Source organism: Arachis hypogaea, chromosome 1 (assembly GCF_003086295.3).
Source record: "Arachis hypogaea cultivar Tifrunner chromosome 1, arahy.Tifrunner.gnm2.J5K5, whole genome shotgun sequence".
NCBI lineage: Eukaryota > Viridiplantae > Streptophyta > Magnoliopsida > Fabales > Fabaceae > Arachis > Arachis hypogaea.
The window spans coordinates 14,861,224-14,879,120 of record NC_092036.1 but is presented as its reverse complement, the minus strand read 5'-3'; the positions used below and the strand labels follow the sequence as shown (position 1 = coordinate 14,879,120).

The 17,897-nt window shown below is 28.3% G+C and overlaps 1 protein-coding gene across 1 annotated transcript; it reads right to left on the bottom strand.

Annotated features, from left to right (window-relative positions):
* Positions 1 to 1,775: 1,775 nt before the first annotated feature.
* LOC112798934 (PI-PLC X domain-containing protein At5g67130) lies at positions 1,776 to 14,783 on the bottom strand. Its single transcript, XM_025841658.2, has 9 exons — positions 14,671 to 14,783; positions 14,503 to 14,562; positions 14,290 to 14,415; positions 14,001 to 14,138; positions 13,788 to 13,886; positions 12,675 to 12,978; positions 7,658 to 7,881; positions 2,436 to 2,522; positions 1,776 to 2,329 (listed from the first exon to the last, which is right to left on the bottom strand). Exons 1-9 carry the CDS (start codon positions 14,680 to 14,682, stop codon positions 2,138 to 2,140), a joined length of 1,242 nt encoding a protein of 413 aa, XP_025697443.1. The 5' UTR covers positions 14,683 to 14,783; the 3' UTR covers positions 1,776 to 2,137.
* Between the last annotated feature and the right edge of the window lie 3,114 nt (positions 14,784 to 17,897).

Sequence of the window (17,897 nt, the reverse complement as noted above, 5' to 3'; positions counted from 1 at the left end):
TTTCCTTTAAAATTGAATAAGCAGTTTAATGGTGAATAATGGATATATTGCGTTGAGTGAAAAGATGTAAAAGTGATACCCTCATGTAACAACCAATGGTACATAAAAACATTTGTGAATGAAATGCAACTTGCATTAGATGATAAATTTCAGTCTTTCCAATGCTATTGTACTTTACCTTCCATGTTGCATTAAGTAGGGAACTTTTGTTGTGATTTGGGAAGACCTTAACAGCTGGGTGAAGAGTGAAGACTCCAAAAAGTGTCCAATTTTGGAATCATTGTATCTTCTCTCTTTGAAGATGAGTGAACCAAGATAATTCTTGAGACAAGATTTCTGGTTAATGGGGCTGAGTTTTTGTGCTCTTCATAAGAGCAAGGCCCACAATTGATACTTTTATGGTATGGAAAATCTTTCATAAAAAAGGAGAAAGATAAGTTTCACCAGATCCCAGACCCTGGTGACCATGAAAAGGAAAATTTTGGCATGAATCTTTAAGATGGCAAGGTCTCATCTTATGATAAAGGTCCTTCTGATATTGGTTTGGCATTGCTTTACTTTTCAAAGATTGTAGTTAGGGATGACAATGGTCTTCAGGGGGCGTTTCTCTTTGCGGGGGAGGCGGATATTCCGGGATATTCATGGATAATTAGATATTATTAAATTTTAATTTTTTAAAATTAATTAATATAACCATAATAAAATTTTATATACTTCAAGGAAATATATCAAATCAAACATAATTCAAATACAAATTAACATAATAACATAGACATAAAATTTTTAACATATAAATTAAAATAAAATGAGTTAGAGTTATTTATTTATATAACATATATATAAAGATATTTAAGTAAATTTTATTTCATGGAAATTTCGCAGGTCTTTGTAGGGTGGGTATCTCAATTCCCGCATTGTCTCTGTTTAGTTGTGGGAGCTGGTCCCTATTTCTGTGAAAATTTTGCGAGTCTCCATTAACTTCCTTTTTGCGGGTAATCTCCGCGGGTATCTTTGAAGGCATGTTCTTTTGCCATCCCTAATTATAGTTGTGGTAAATCAAAACTAAAATAATTATGATGATATTTGCCATTCCTAATTGTAGGTGTAGTAAATCAAAACTAAAATAGCTATAATGATAGATTAATCCAAATGTACATTAGTTTTCATTTTTGGGTTAAGTTATATGACATATACACACACCTCTCCTTTCCATGGCTCTTATATAATTATTTTCTAGTCACAGCTTAAACCCGATACACTTTTCAAGTAAGGCATACATTGATGCCACTTAACCAAGCTTTGTAGCGCAAATGCACAGTTAGTTAAGCAATGGTTTTTTTTTTGTTTTTGGTGACTTGTTAAGCAATGGTTTTCGTACTACTAGTATTAGGATTTGGTCACATTTTTTTGAGTGGACATTATAACATTTATCCGTATTTTTTTATGTATTTATAATATATTTTTTTTATTTTTTTCTTATTTTCAAACTCTTTATTATGCCCCAACTCCCTGATGTATGGATATTTGGATTATTAAAATTTTGAAACCATTTCAAGGAATCTCTTATGGATCCCGCTAGGGAGATAATGGACTATGTACTATTGAGTTACAAAATGAGCATCCCCATACTATCTATAATAACCATCCGAGTACTAGGGATAATAAACATCTTCCCGAAAAAATTAAAATAATTTTAGGGTTCACAAAGGATCAAACTCTTGACATTTTGGATCTAGCGTTCTAATACCATGTCATAATACCACTCATTCCAAAAGTTTCAGCTGATGGGAAAAGATAACACTAATGATTATATCTTTAATACTTCATAAACTTCCATTGTATACATTGTATAAATATTTCATTGGCTCCTCATACTTTCTCATCTCTTATTATTTGTATAATAAATAGATGTATCTTATAGGTATGGATGAAATCATGTACACGAATATAAATGGTCAATTTACAAACGTGTTTTCAAATACTAAGGACTAAGAGCGCTTTATCTACATGTGTAAAAGCTCAAGGGTAATCTATCTACTCTTCAATTTCAAGTCCTATATATTCTACTCATTTTTTCCCGGATCTTAACTCAGAAACACACTAAAAGAAGGAAGTGCTATGAAATACAATTGAAGTCTTATGGCCAAGATAAGAAAGTTGCCATCCCCAAAATTACACCAAACAAATTCAGCAGTTTGGCCGGCATGGTGTTTATAAAAGCGATGTTTTTTGACGGCTGGTTTCCTCCAGCCGTAGGGGGGGTAGCGAGAGCTGCAGGTGGTGGCGGAGAAATCGGAGGCACTTGGCACGTTCCATATGTAGCATTTACCTGCATACACACATATCCATATCAAGTTTGATATTCAAAAAAGTAAAGAATAAATCTTATAGATACTAGAGTTTAAAGAGAAACGTAGCTAAAAGAAGTGAGAAACCTTGCAATAGGCAATGTTGTTACATCCACAAGTTAAGTGACCATTTGCTTCATCAACAGCTTCTGAGGCTCCTCCGCCATCGCTCCTCTGTATAACAAATATATGATAATAACGGATTATGATATAACTTTGGCAGATTGTGTTTCTTTGTATAAATAAAATGTTTTGCAGTTTTGCTAATGACAACTCGTTGATCTGAGGAGCCAAAAATTAAAGGCCTAAGAGTTGTTGTTACTTGTTACCGTATGTCAAACTTTTTTTTTTAATTTTAGTTTTTTTAAGGGAATTCATTAGAATTTAGAAGGCCCCATATGTTTTATCCCTATTGTTTTTATTTCAAATTTTTTTATTTTATCCCTAATGATTTTGTATCTAACATTTTTTATTGTAACTTATTTTTTCTACTGCCAACAAGTTATAGCTTAAATGATATAATTTTTTCATATTCACCTAAAAGTTATGGATTTGAATTTCATTCTTAATTTTAAAATAAAAATTAAAAAAAAAAACTTATTTTTCCTACTAATATTTCCATTATTTACTAAACAAGAAGTATGGTTTGCACAACTTTTTGTGTATATATGTATTTTTTATACTTCAATGATGATGTTTCCCGTAAAGATCACACTATAAATTTTTAGATCATTTAGTTAAATATATTTAACAAATTATTTAATTCATCTAACAATTCATAATGTAATTTTCATATGAAAATATCATTATTGAACTATTCACCATTTTTTTATGCTATAAAGAAACAAAGTTTTTATTTTTTATTTGTTATTAATCACTTTTAATAATAAAAGTAGAAAATGCATATAAAGACCTATGTTTTGCCCTTTTGTTGCGGTGATCTTTTGATATTGCAAAAGAGAAATGTTAGTGATTTAAAACACTTTTTTTTATATTATTGGAGTTTAGGATTTAATGTTTAAAATTTAGGTTTTATTATTTAGAATTGATTAAATATTGACTAAAAATAATAAATTTTATTAATCACAAAAAGCATTGCTCATCCCAAAAATTACACGTTTTATTTAAATAATAGAGAAGATTCAAATTGATGTGGTATTAATAGTGATAAGAAGAAGGGTAAAAAACCCAAATAAACCAAGCTGAGAATTTTTTTACCCAAATCAGCCAAAATAAAAATTTTTTCAGTAATCAACCAATGACCATTTAAATGTAATTCGAATCAACATGATTTGAACTTGGATTGCATGTAATTCGAATCATATATATTCGAATTACTCACTGACACTCAAAGCAACATAATTCGAATTCAGCTAATTCGAATTAGGCAGCAACATGTAATTCGAATCAAGTTGATTCGAACTACTTCCATGCATGCCATTCAACGTAATTCGAAGTGGATTAATTCGAACTACACCTGAATATTTTTTTAAAATTTTTTTAATAAATTTATTTAAATTATACCAAAAAAAAATTTTATTATATACAAAATAATTTTAAAAAATGGCTTAAAAGATGTTAGGAGTACTATAAAAATTTGTAATGTCCTAATGACTTGGGATATTAAAGAAATACTCTACATAGTCAACAATAATTTAAAAATTAAAATAAATATAGTTATAACCAGTATTTACCTAAATTACTAGAATATTACAAACTTTTATAGTACTTCTAACATTTTTTAAGTCATTTTTTTAATTGTTTTGCATAGAAAATAGCTTAAAATGACTTAAAATGCCCTTTATTCTATGGAAAACAATTTTTAAAAAGATGGCTTAAAAAATGTTAGGAGTACTATAAAAGTTTGTAATGTCTTAATGACTTAGGACATTAAAAAAATACTCTACATAGTCAATAATAATTTAAAAATTAAAATAAATATAGTTATAATCCGTATTTACCTAAAATACCAGAATATTACAAACTTTTATAATACTCCTAACATTTTTTAAGCCATTTTATTTTAAATTATTTTGCATAGAAAATAGCTTAAAATAGCTTAAAATGGCTTAAAATGCCCTTTATTTTATGCGAAACAATTTTTAAAAAAATGGCTTAAAAAATATTATGAGTACTATAAAAATTTGTAATGTCCTAATGACTTAGAACATTAAAGAAATACTGTACATAGTTAATAATAATTTAAAAATTAAAATAAATATAATTATAACCAGTATTTATCTAAATTATTAGAATATTACAAATTTTTATAATATTTCTAACATTTTTTAAGCCTTTTTTTAAATTATTTTGCATAGAACAAAGGGCATTTTAAGCCATTTTCTATGCAAAACAATTTTAAAAAAATGGCTTAAAAAAATATTAGTAGTACTATAAAAGTTTGTAATATTCTAGTATTTTAGGTAAATACGGGTTATAACTATATTTATTTTAATTTTTAAATTATTGTTGACTATGTAGAGTATTTCTTTAATATCCTAAGTCATTAGGACATTACAAACTTTTATAGTACTCTTAACATTTTTTAAGTCATTTTTTTAAAAATTGTTTTCCACAGAACAAAGGGTATTTTAAGCCATTTTAAGCCATTTTCTATGCAAAATAATTTTAAAAAAATGGCTTAAAAAATATTAGGAGTACTATAAAAGTTTGTAATATTCTTGTAATTTAGGTAAATACTGGTTATAACTATATTTATTTTAATTTTTAAATTATTGTTGACTATGTAGAGTATTTCTTTAATATCCTAAGTCATTAGGACATTACAAATTTTTATAGTACTCCTAACATCTTTTAAGCCATTTTTTAAAATTATTTTGTATATAATAAAATATTTTGTTTGGTATAATTTAAATAAATTTATTAAAAAAATTTTAAAAAAATATTCAGGTGTAGTTCGAATTAATCCACTTCGAATTACGTTGAATGGCATGCATGGAAGTAGTTCGAATCAACTTGATTCGAATTACATGTTGTTGCCTAATTCGAATTAGCTGAATTCGAATTATGTTGCTTTGAGTGTCAGTGAGTAATTCGAATCTATATGATTCGAATTATATGCAATCCAAGTTCGAATCATGTTGATTCGAATTACATTTAAATGGTCATTGGCTGATTACTGAAAAAATTTTCATTTTGGCTGATTTGGGTAAAAAAATTCTCAGCCTGGTTTATTTGGGTTTTTTACCCTTAAAAATACTTTCAGATTAATATCATTAAAAAAATTTAAATTTATTTTAGGGTAAAAAACCCAAATAAACCAGACTGAGAATTTTTTTACCCAAATCAGCCAAAATGAAAATTTTTTCAGTAATCAACCAATGACCATTTAAATGTAATTCGAATCAACATGATTCGAACTTGGATTGCATGTAATTCGAATCATATAGATTCGAATTACTCACTGACACTCAAAGCAACATAATTCGAATTCAGCTAATTCGAATTAGGCAGCAACATGTAATTCGAATCAAGTTGATTCGAACTACTTCCATGCATGCCATTCAACGTAATTCGGAGTGGATTAATTCGAACTACACCTGAATATTTTTTTAAAATTTTTTTAATAAATTTATTTAAATTATACCAAACAAAATATTTTATTATATACAAAATAATTTTAAAAAATGGCTTAAAAGATGTTAGGAGTACTATAAAAATTTGTAATGTCCTAATGACTTAGGATATTAAAGAAATACTCTACATAGTCAACAATAATTTAAAAATTAAAATAAATATAGTTATAACCAGTATTTACCTAAATTACAAGAATATTACAAACTTTTATAGTACTCCTAATATTTTTTAAGCCATTTTTTTAAAATTATTTTGCATAGAAAATGGCTTAAAATGGCTTAAAATACCCTTTGTTCTGTGGAAAATAATTTTTAAAAAAATGACTTAAAAAATGTTAAGAGTACTATAAAAGTTTGTAATGTCCTAATGACTTAGGATATTAAAGAAATACTCTACATAGTCAACAATAATTTAAAAATTAAAATAAATATAGTTATAACCCGTATTTACCTAAAATACTAGAATATTACAAACTTTTATAGTACTACTAATATTTTTTTAAGCCATTTTTTTAAAATTGTTTTGCATAGAAAATGGCTTAAAATGCCCTTTGTTCTATGCAAAATAATTTAAAAAAAGGCTTAAAAAATGTTAGGAATATTATAAAAATTTGTAATATTCTAATAATTTAGATAAATACTGGTTATAATTATATTTATTTTAATTTTTAAATTATTATTGACTATGTACAGTATTTCTTTAATGTTCTAAGTCATTAGGACATTACAAATTTTTATAGTACTCATAATATTTTTTAAGCCATTTTTTTAAAAATTGTTTCGTATAAAATAAAGGGCATTTTAAGCCATTTTAAGCTATTTTAAGCTATTTTCTATGCAAAATAATTTAAAATAAAATGGCTTAAAAAATGTTAGGAGTATTATAAAAGTTTGTAATATTCTGGTATTTTAGGTAAATACGGATTATAACTATATTTATTTTAATTTTTAAATTATTATTGACTATGTAGAGTATTTTTTTAATGTCCTAAGTCATTAGGACATTACAAACTTTTATAGTACTCCTAACATTTTTTAAGCCATCTTTTTAAAAATTGTTTTCCATAGAATAAAGGGCATTTTAAGTCATTTTAAGCTATTTTCTATGCAAAACAATTAAAAAAATGACTTAAAAAATGTTAGAAGTACTATAAAAGTTTGTAATATTCTAGTAATTTAGGTAAATACTGGTTATAACTATATTTATTTTAATTTTTAAATTATTGTTGACTATGTAGAGTATTTCTTTAATATCCCAAGTCATTAGGACATTACAAATTTTTATAGTACTCCTAACATCTTTTAAGCCATTTTTTAAAATTATTTTGTATATAATAAAATTTTTTTTTGGTATAATTTAAATAAATTTATTAAAAAAATTTTAAAAAAATATTCAGGTGTAGTTCGAATTAATCCACTTCGAATTACGTTGAATGGCATGCATGGAAGTAGTTCGAATCAACTTGATTCGAATTACATGTTGCTGCCTAATTCGAATTAGCTGAATTCGAATTATGTTGCTTTGAGTGTCAGTGAGTAATTCAAATCTATATGATTCGAATTACATGCAATCCAAGTTCGAATCATGTTGATTCGAATTACATTTAAATGGTCATTGGTTGATTACTGAAAAAAATTTTATTTTGGCTGATTTGGGTAAAAAAATTCTCAGCTTGGTTTATTTGGGTTTTTTACCCTAAGAAGAATGCATGCCTGGTAAAAATCAACAGCGATGAAATTTGGCCAGCGATTTCCAGCAGCATGATGGCAAGTCTTCATCATGCTAATTAATGGTGCTGAATTGTCAGCACATGCTTCACTTGCATTCGGATCGGTGCGAAAATAGTTCTGAAGAACAAGGGACCTTGACTTCGTGTTCATAGCTGAAGATTCCGCACGATTTGGACAAGAACCAGCTTTCATTCCGCCATCTCCATCTATATATAATCATTCAATTGGAGTACATATAGTCATATTCGTATATATATTTAGTATTTACACATTCAAATATTTGCAAGGTAATAATAGTAAGAAAAATGCTATGTGTCTTTTAAAATTTAGTCTTTATTCAGCCTTTAAATTAAAATAATATTATTTAAATAAATTTTAGTTAAAAAACATTCCTAATTTGTAGTTAAACATGTTGGTAATTAAAATTAATTTAAATTTCAAATACTAGAATTTCTCTAACTTCCTAATTACTTCGTAAAATAGTTATTTTATTAGTTTTTTATTTATTTGTAAGTCTCCCCTCCCCTCTCTCTCGTGTACGTTCTTTTTTTTTTCCTTTTCTCTCACTGTTTTTCACAAAATTTTTTATTAAAGAGTATTATTTCTCTACAGGTAAATTTATTATTTCATATTTAACATTTTATTATTATTATTATTATTAGATGAGTCGTGCTATTTTGTTTCTATTTCGAGTGACTTACATACTAACTCAAAACTCATTCATCATTATTGTCAAATGAAATTTTAATAAGATTATATCAACATTTGAATTAAACAATAAATGATCAGTGTATATATCAATATTCTTTTCTTCTTCTTTATTTTTTTCTTTCTTTCTTTCTTTCTTTTATTTTTTTTTGAATTTTTTCATTGCTTATTTGAATATTAACACTTTTAAAATTATTAAAATGTATGTTCGTAAAAATTAATTTTTTTCAATTGTAACACATCTAAAATTATTAAATTATACATAAAATATTTTTAAAACACATCCAAAATTATAAATCTAAAATTTAAATTTAAGCATTAAAAATAAAATTAATTTTTTATATCTTATTCGAAAAAAATTCATCTAATATTTCTCTTTTTTTAATAGTTAGATTTTTTCGTTACTTATTTTAATATTAATACTTTTAAAAGTATTAAAATGCTTATTTGTAAAAATTCGATTTTGTTTTCAATTGTAACACATCTAAAATTATTAAGTGATACAAAAAATATTTCTGAAACACATCCAAAATCATAAATCAAAAATTTAAATTTAAACATTAAATATAAAATAATGTTTTTATATCTTATTCGATAAAATTCATCTAATATTTCTATTTTTTTATTATTTGTTGAATTTTATCGTTATTTATTTGAACATTAATGCTTTTAAAATTATTAAAATGTACGTTTGTAAATATTGGTTATTTTTCATTTATTACACATCTAAAATTATTGACTTATATATAAAACATGTTTGAAAAACATCCAAAATCATAAATTTAAAAAAATAAAAATTTTTATTAAGCGGAAAAAGACTCATGAATGAATTCAACCAAAATTTTTTTAGAATCTTGTAAGCAGAATTACCAGAGAGACAGAAGGATTGCGATGTGAGAGAGGAGACAGGGGAGGCGCGGGAGAAGGGGGCGGTTGTGCGTGGCGCGAGGGAAGAGACCAGGGACGGGGAGGAGTCCATCAATTGAGGAGGCGTGGGGGGTGTGCAGGGAATAGTGCGCGTCGCGGGGAAGAGCGTGTCGCCCAAAGAGGAGATCGTGGCAGAGGAGTGCGTAAGGAAAAGACGAAAGCGGTCACAGATGAGGAGGGGGAGGCGTTGCAGCTCTGGATCTTTACGGAGCGAATATTTTACTATTAAGATGGTTTAAGATTTATTTTAGAATTTTAAATTCAAAATTTTGAATTATAACTAATTTGATTTTTGGATGTGTATTTAAATTGTAATTATAATATATTAATAATTAAATATATTAAATTTGAAATAGAAATTTAAAATTTAAATTTAAATTTTAAATTTCAGTTTTATTTAGTTTGTATTTTGAATGTGTATTTAATTTTAAAAAGACACTAAATCTATTTAAATTTTTTAGATATGTTTATTTTATTTTTTTTAAATTATTGTAATAAAAGGCTGAATATTGTACAACTTTTAAAGGATACCTAGTTGAACTGTAATAGTAATAAACCAGATGAAAATGGTACAAAAATTTAAGAGAAAATTTCACCTTGGTCTTTTGAGAAATGTTAAAATAATAATTTTTTTATTTATAAAATATATACTTCTCTTCTTTATAATTTTTAAAAAATTTTATTTTTAATCCATTTAAAATTTTTTGTGTTAACTAACATTAACTTTACCCATTTTTTTAAAAAAATAAATTATTTCTTACAAAAATATCTTTTAGCAATTTTGTTGTGATTAAATTTCATTTATCAAAATATCTTTTAAAAATTTTTTTATTGATTAAATTATATTTTTTTAAAATATTTTTAAAAAAAAATTTAATAATTAAATTATTTTTTCTTAAGATATCCTTCAATAATTTATAATTATTAAGAAACTTGCTTTATAAAAATATGAAAGAATGAGATATTAATTTTTTAAATTTAAAATTTATCCATCTCAACTTATTTTTAAATTTTGATAAAGTTATTAATAATTTTTAATAGTTCTATAAAACAAATTATTAATAATAGAGCAATGTTAGGGAACCAAAAGGATATTAGTCAAAAACTAGCCAAATATTTTTTGGTGAATCCAAAATTTCTAGGAGTGAATATATATGGATGTTTCTTCTACTAAGTATCAGAATGTTTCTTTTTTATACTAAATGAATGTTCTTTTATATATTTTTCAAATTTTTTTATATTGCAAATTTGAATGTCTCTATTTCTTTAAGAATTTCATATTTTTTTAAATTTTATAGATATTTAATTATTTTTGCTAAAATATAACTTGATATTTCTTTTCTTAAGTATTAGGATGTTTTTTTTCATATTAAATGAATGTTTTTTTATAATTATGTAATTGTGTAATTTACAGTCTCTTTAATCATTAAAACGACACTTAATATTCCAAAACGCAGAAAGTAACATCTGCAACAAACCCCTAATTATAAACACGTGTATTGAATACAAAATATGAACTCCATCATCCACCATCTTTCTCACTAGCATCATAGCACCAACCACCTTCTTTACCTTACACACGCCCAACACAAGGGCGTCGAACATACGCACATCCGCACCCTCCTCATCTCCGCTTCTCAAATTCGTTCTCGAGTCTCGGATCTGCCGCCATTAGCAACCTCCCTTCCCTATGCAAAGTCCAAACCCATTCTACCAAAATCTTTCTCCGGGGAGACCAACGCAGAGGCATTCGAGCCTCGAACAAAGCCTTATCCAAACTCCCATTAGGCATCAAGTCATACACCAACAAAATCTCGCCTTTTTCGTGACACTAACTCTGAAGCCTAACAAGATTCCGGTGCCGAAGGGTTCCAATTATGGACAACTCAGACAAGAACTCATTCTTACCTTGACTACTGTGGCTACTTCGGAGAAGGTTTCGTCGGTGACGATGTCAAAGGTGGAGTTCGTGTTGAAACAGTTGTCTTGAATGTGCTTGTTGAGGGCGTTGCGTAAAGCATGGAAGTCGCCGGCGCTTCCAGCAACATTGGTGAGAGAGAGGTATGTGTGTGATTGTTGGAGGTGGGTAAGTTAATGTGAGAGAGAAGAGGAAGGCTTTTATAGGTTTTAATTAGGTTTACTTAATTAATTTTAAATTTTTTAAATTCAAAATTTAAAAAATTTAAAATTAATTATTAATATAAATTAATGTGATTTTGTTTAGTTTTTGGCTGATAACTTTTTGGTTCCATATACTTTTCCTTAATAATATTAATTGTTATATATATTAACAATGATAAGTTCTTTTAATATAATCTTACATTGATATCGAAAAATTAATAATAAAGTACAAAAATAATTGTTAATGAAAATTTCAGTAAAATCACAATTTAATAATTAAAAAATTATTGAAGAGTATCTTAGAAAAAGAATAATTTAATCATTAAAATTTTTTTAAAAGAATATTTTATTAAAAATATAATTTAATAAGTAGAAAAATAATTTATTAAAGAGTATTTTAATAAACAAAATTTAATAAACAAATAAATTTTTTGCTAAAGAATATTTTAAAAAAATAATTTATTTTTCTTAAAAAATAGGTAAAGTTAATATTAGTTAATACAAAAAATTTAAAATGAATTAAAGAATTTTTTTAATTATAAGAAATGAGAGTGTCTATTTTACAAATAAAAAAATTATTATTTTAATATTTTTTAAAAAAAGAGAGCAAAATTTTCTCAAAATTTAAATATAATAAAATGGATGACAACACGAAATACGAAAATTTTATGAAAGAATTCTAAAATCAATAATATTTGACATTGATCATAGCTAAAAATTTTATGAAAGAATTCTAGAATCAATAATATTTGACATTGATCATAGCTAGTATACAATTAAATGATATTATCTATAAAAAAATATTATTTACATATTAAATTAATTATCAAAATCAATCTTTATGAATTTATTTGTATATAAATATATAATTTAATTTATTTTTAATATATATTTTATTTTAATAATTATTTTTAATAACTAATTTTGATATATACCTAACATGATTATTTTTTTATATATGGTTAATTTTCAAATAATTAACATCAGGCATTATTGGTACACGCTCTAAAATCCAACCAATGGTTGAAAAATTCACTCCATTCAAAACTTGACAATGCAAGTCAGGTTTGGTCAGGTCAGATCAAATCGACTCACATACACAAGGACTATCTCATTCACTATCAAAGATGCTCGTCAATAGTAGTAATTAAGCTCAATAATAATAATAATAATAATAATAATAATAATATCCACATAGAAATTCCAATAATTAGATGTTATGTGAGTGCAGCAGGGGACTCACATTGGTTTTCGACGACATAGTTCCATTGGTAGGCAATGCCCTCGGAAGCTTCTTTGGATGATTTCGATGTGAAAACGATCAGCCGTTGATTCTTTCGGACCATGTCATCAACGGTTGGCCAATCCTCACCATTCTTCGGCATTCTAGAAACTGGGAACCAATACTTGTTCAACTCTGAAGCGTTGAACACTTTGCTTAATCCCTGGGATGATTTTACATAGTCTTCGATGAAGATTGTTACAATTTCTGACGGGTTTGCTTCTAGAAATGATTTAATTTCTCTAAGCACGTTTATGGCGGGTTGCTACCATGCATAGGATGACAGAAAAATCATATTATGATTTATAAAAATGCTATTGACATACTAAATGGGTCATTAAAATCAGTTATAATGTATTTGTATATAAATATATATATATATATAATTTAATTTATTTTTAATATATATATTGTGTTTTAATGTGTATTCAACATTGATAATTAATTTTAGTGTAATAGTTGTATGATTTATATCTCAGTACACAAAGTCTCTCATTAAGATTTAAAATGATAAATTCATTTAATTTGCCACTCTTCAAAAGAATAATAATGCTTCCTTATTACATGTATGAGAGAAAACTAGCTAATAATATTATAATATGTCTTTTTCTTTTAATAGTGATTTTACCTTATTTCATATTCTTTTCATAATTTTATTAATTTATCTCAACTTTTTTAAAAATGACTTTTTTTTAAAATCTATAAGTTGACAATAATTTTTTTCTAATCCTACTTCTCCTATTACTCAGTTTACTATTTACATGATTAGAAAATTCAAGTGCAACTTTACTAGGTAGACAATAATTTTTCTGAACAATAAATTTTAAAATAGACTCAATAAAATAAAAACACACTACACTCCCAAATTATTCACTTAAATCTTAATATTAGAATAATCATCTATACACCTAATAAATTAAACATCCGATATATCCATTATTCACATAATTTAATATTTTGATTATCTATCTATACTTTTCTATTCAAGTGAAACTAAAAATATAATAAAGGCCGAAATTGACCTACCCAATTAATAAATTGACAAATTAGAGAAAGCAGGTTGATGGCACTTACAAATGAAGTAGCGTTGAAACATTGACCTCCAAAGGAATGACATAACCAGATATCGTTTTCAAAGTCATACATATCTAACATAAGGCCTCGAACACCATTCTGCATTATTATTTATTAAGGCAATGTAAAATGGATTACCAAAAAGATAAATGATGCATTAGATTCTCTTCAATATTGAAATTTCTCTCTACATGAAAGAAGCAGAGTTTTTACATTGAGTTGATGGGTAACGTTGTAATCCTGGTTGGTGGCTGATATAATAGAAGATCCCGACTCCGACTTTGTGCCGGACACAGCATATGAATTATGTGTCGTCAGCCACGAGTATTTGTTGAACGCCAAACCTTTCACCTACCAATTCAAAAACAGACAAAAGAACTACTAAAGTGTTTGGAGTACAATCTCAAGAATTTTAACACTACAATTAAAATTTTACATTTTGAGAATTATTTTTGTACACAAATAATCTTATTCCTAAAATCATATAGTTAGCAAGAGTTACTTTTGAAGTTGGCATGGTTGGTTGAGTGCGAGTGCATCTTGGCCGTGTGTTCCCATTTGCAGGGCATGTTTCGCATTGAAGCCCTGCGTCGCATTGGGCTCCCGATGACCCACATGTTTCTCCTTGCTGTTTTGTGTTCAATCACACGCAAATTAAAACATTCATAATTCATAATTATATCATCAGTTTCTGCAAAACTGAAATGCCACTCACCTTGAGGCTTGACGACCTGTTTATAAGACAAAGTGCTACAACAATCATCACCACTTCACTCTGATGAATATAACATAAGTAAGAATAAGAAATATATATATATTGCTGAATTTAAATTAATGAAGATCGCAATACAGCAAGCTATATAATATGTTCATGACTTCATGCCTTCATTTTCATATCGGATTTTTAATTGGTGTTCCCTTCAAAGACAGAGACAAGGAAAGAGAGAGAATTAGTAATGTATTTCATTTTCCCCACATAACAAATTAACAATCTTTATATATGCTTTAATTTATTAATTATTATATACGGAGACTGAACAAAAAGAAATAGATGGTTTTGATGTGGGAGGAAATTTCTAATATTTTGAAAAATTCAACTACCAATTTAGACCCGGTTTCTCTAATAATCTTGAAAACAAATTTAAATCTAACGATTCACAATATATACATATATATCTATATTATTCATTTGTTTGTCGTTGAAAGCTACGTAACTATGGGGACCTGCACTCTAGATAAACAAACTGGATTAAAAATGGAGTTTTCTAGAAGATCATATTTAGAAAGCATTCCTTTCTCTTAAATTGACTGTGAACAAAACTAATAGTACTGACAATTGTACTCGTAAACAAAACTATTACTTTATTTTTAAAAAACTGTGAATATAAATCTAATTTCAATTTTTTCGAATAAATTTGTTATTTTAATTTCTAATTGGACAAGTGTTTATTTAGTAATCTTAGAGGGAAATGCAAATCTCATATTATATGTAAAATATTTCATCTTTATATAAAAATGTGACAATTGTTTAATTTATGGTGTCAGTTTTAAAGCGTAACCATAGCTTATTTTATGGTTATAGTAGTTTAAAAATGTGACTATAAAAAAAGTTATATAATCACAATTTTAAACTAATATGAGTATAGAATAAGCTATTGTAAATTTATTATTAAAATTCAATCCTACTTTATTCGCAGGTTGAGAACAACTCAATTATAATCTTACCTGCAGTTGATCCGCATATTTTCACAGATAAGCAATATTATTATATAACTTAATGAGCATGCAAATTAAAAATTCAAAGAAATAACATAATCGTTCCATAAACAACATAACCATCAAATGTTCAATTCTATATAAAAGTCTTTGCTTAAATTAATAACACAAACAGTTATTAAATTTTATATAATTAATCTATAATAATTTTATATCAAAAGATAATCAGATGTATGTTTACTCACATAATGGTCCTGAGATCGCTGATCAGCAAAATTCTCTTTGTTCTCCTTCAACGTGTGGGTGTACTTGAATATTTGCGCCAATGTCATCTCGCGATCCAACTACTTCGACTACACATGTTGCATTGAAACAATATATTTAGGATGCCTAGTAATGATATGTAAAAGAATATAACTAATAAGTTATTAAGAAAATTAAAGACACTACATACCAGCCTGGCCTTAGTTTTCATGAAGGTCTTTGAGCTGCTAGTATACTTGGACGACCTGCCTGATGCCCTGTTAGCTCTGTTGGTGAGATGTCAATGCCTGAACCTCGCATCAGTCTCCCAATAAACTAAGAGAGCCTTCTTTATTTTCGGTCAGAGCCAGGTCGTCAGGTGGTCCTGCCCCTCACGAACATCCTCCATCATCTGCTCGTATATCTTTCTGATGGTAAGATCGTACTCAGCGTCCCATATAAAGTGCAACTACACAAAGAAAATTTAAATTAGTCAATTAAAATAGAAAATATAAACTACCTAAAAAGGATTGAAGCTAAAAAAACTAATTACCACCCACTTCTGAAACCATCGCGATAGTTGTACATCAGCTTGATGACGTTGGTCATCTCTTGAGTACATACGTTGTTATTCAACACAAACCTATCGTCAATTCACAAACAAAATAATATGGCAATATAAATTAAAACTTCATCAGAAGCAAATAACCATGACATATAGAGATTTTTATATAAATTTCAGTAGAGTTTCATATGTAACTGGAATGCGCTACAAACCTAAATCAAACACTTTTAGCCATTCAAACCTAAATCCACTAAACTAAAAATTAATAATCAGATACTTTCAGATTCACTAAACTAGAAATCAATAATCAAATACTTTCAGCAATTCGATAATCAGGAAATAATAATCAGATACTTTTAGCCATTCAAACCTAAATCCACTAAACTGAAAATCAATAATCAGACACTTTCAGTAATTCAATAATCAGACACTTTCAGCCATTCAAACCTAAATCCACTAAACTAGAAATCAATAATCAGACACTTTAGCAATTCGATAATCAAAAAACAATAATCAGACACTTTCAGCCATTCAAACCTAAATCCACTAAATTGAAAATCAATTCGATAATCAGAAAATAATAATCAAATACTTTCAGCCATTCAAACCTAAATCCACTAATCTGAAAATCAATAATCAGACACTTTTAGCCATTCAAAGCTAAATCCACTAAACTGGAAATCAATAATCAGACACTTTTAAAAATCAGAAAAATATATAAGACTCAAAGTGATACTTACCTCGTACCGCCATCAAGCCAAATGGTCAGCTATACAATGGGAGGTGGTAGAGGGGCATCAGCTGCCTCACTTCCATGAGAGGACTCCGGCGTCGCGGCTTCTGTCGTTGGAGGCGGCATCGCCGTGGCAACGGGCTACTGAGAGGTAGGAGGCGGCGTTGCCATGGCAACGAGTTGCTGAGCGGTTGGAGGGGCGTCGTGTAACACCCTAACTATCAAAGTGTCACGCTTCCGGCTGCGCCGCTCTGATAGCTCGTGTATTACGACGACCCTTAATAGGCAGCAATGGCGAGGCAGCTAAGCTCGTAAACAACGGTGGCGCAAAGGCAGTTTCTTCCTCTCCCGTGCATGCCACTTCCTTCCATCAGTCTCTCTCTCTTCGTGAACTCAAGGATGACGACGACGTGGTGAGGGCAAACGGCGATGACGAATAGAGATGGCGGCTCCCAAGACGATGGCGGCGGCGCATGCGGAAAAACGCAGTGGCGGCAGCAAGCTGGACGCAGTCTGGCAGCGATGCTGGGTGGTGGCACAGACAACTCCTCTCCGACGCTCTCTTCCTCCCTCTCGGATCTCCCTCCCCTTCTTCTTTTCTTTCTTTCTTCCCTCTCAAGAACCGTGCCTGTGTGTGTGTTAGTGAGGAAAAGACGCCATTGCGCAGGTTGTTGCTGTTGCATCTTCCATTCATCTCTGCCACTGCCGTGCCGTTGAGAGGAAAGCTGTTAGGTCGTACAGAGAGAGAGTGCACGGGGAGCAGAGGAGAGAGAAGGGAGACCCGCGCCCAGCCACCGCCGCTTCTGCCGCCCAAAACCCCGCTGCCGTCGCCGAAAAACTCTGCCGGTAAGGT

Coding starts and splice junctions, on each gene's coding strand:
- LOC112798934 (XM_025841658.2), bottom strand. Junction 12,979..13,787: donor GTTTCAACGCTACTTCATTT/GTAAGTGCCATC, acceptor TATGCATGGTAG/CAACCCGCCATAAACGTGCT. Junction 2,523..7,657: donor TCGCTGTTGATTTTTACCAG/GCATGCATTCTT, acceptor TTTGTTATACAG/AGGAGCGATGGCGGAGGAGC.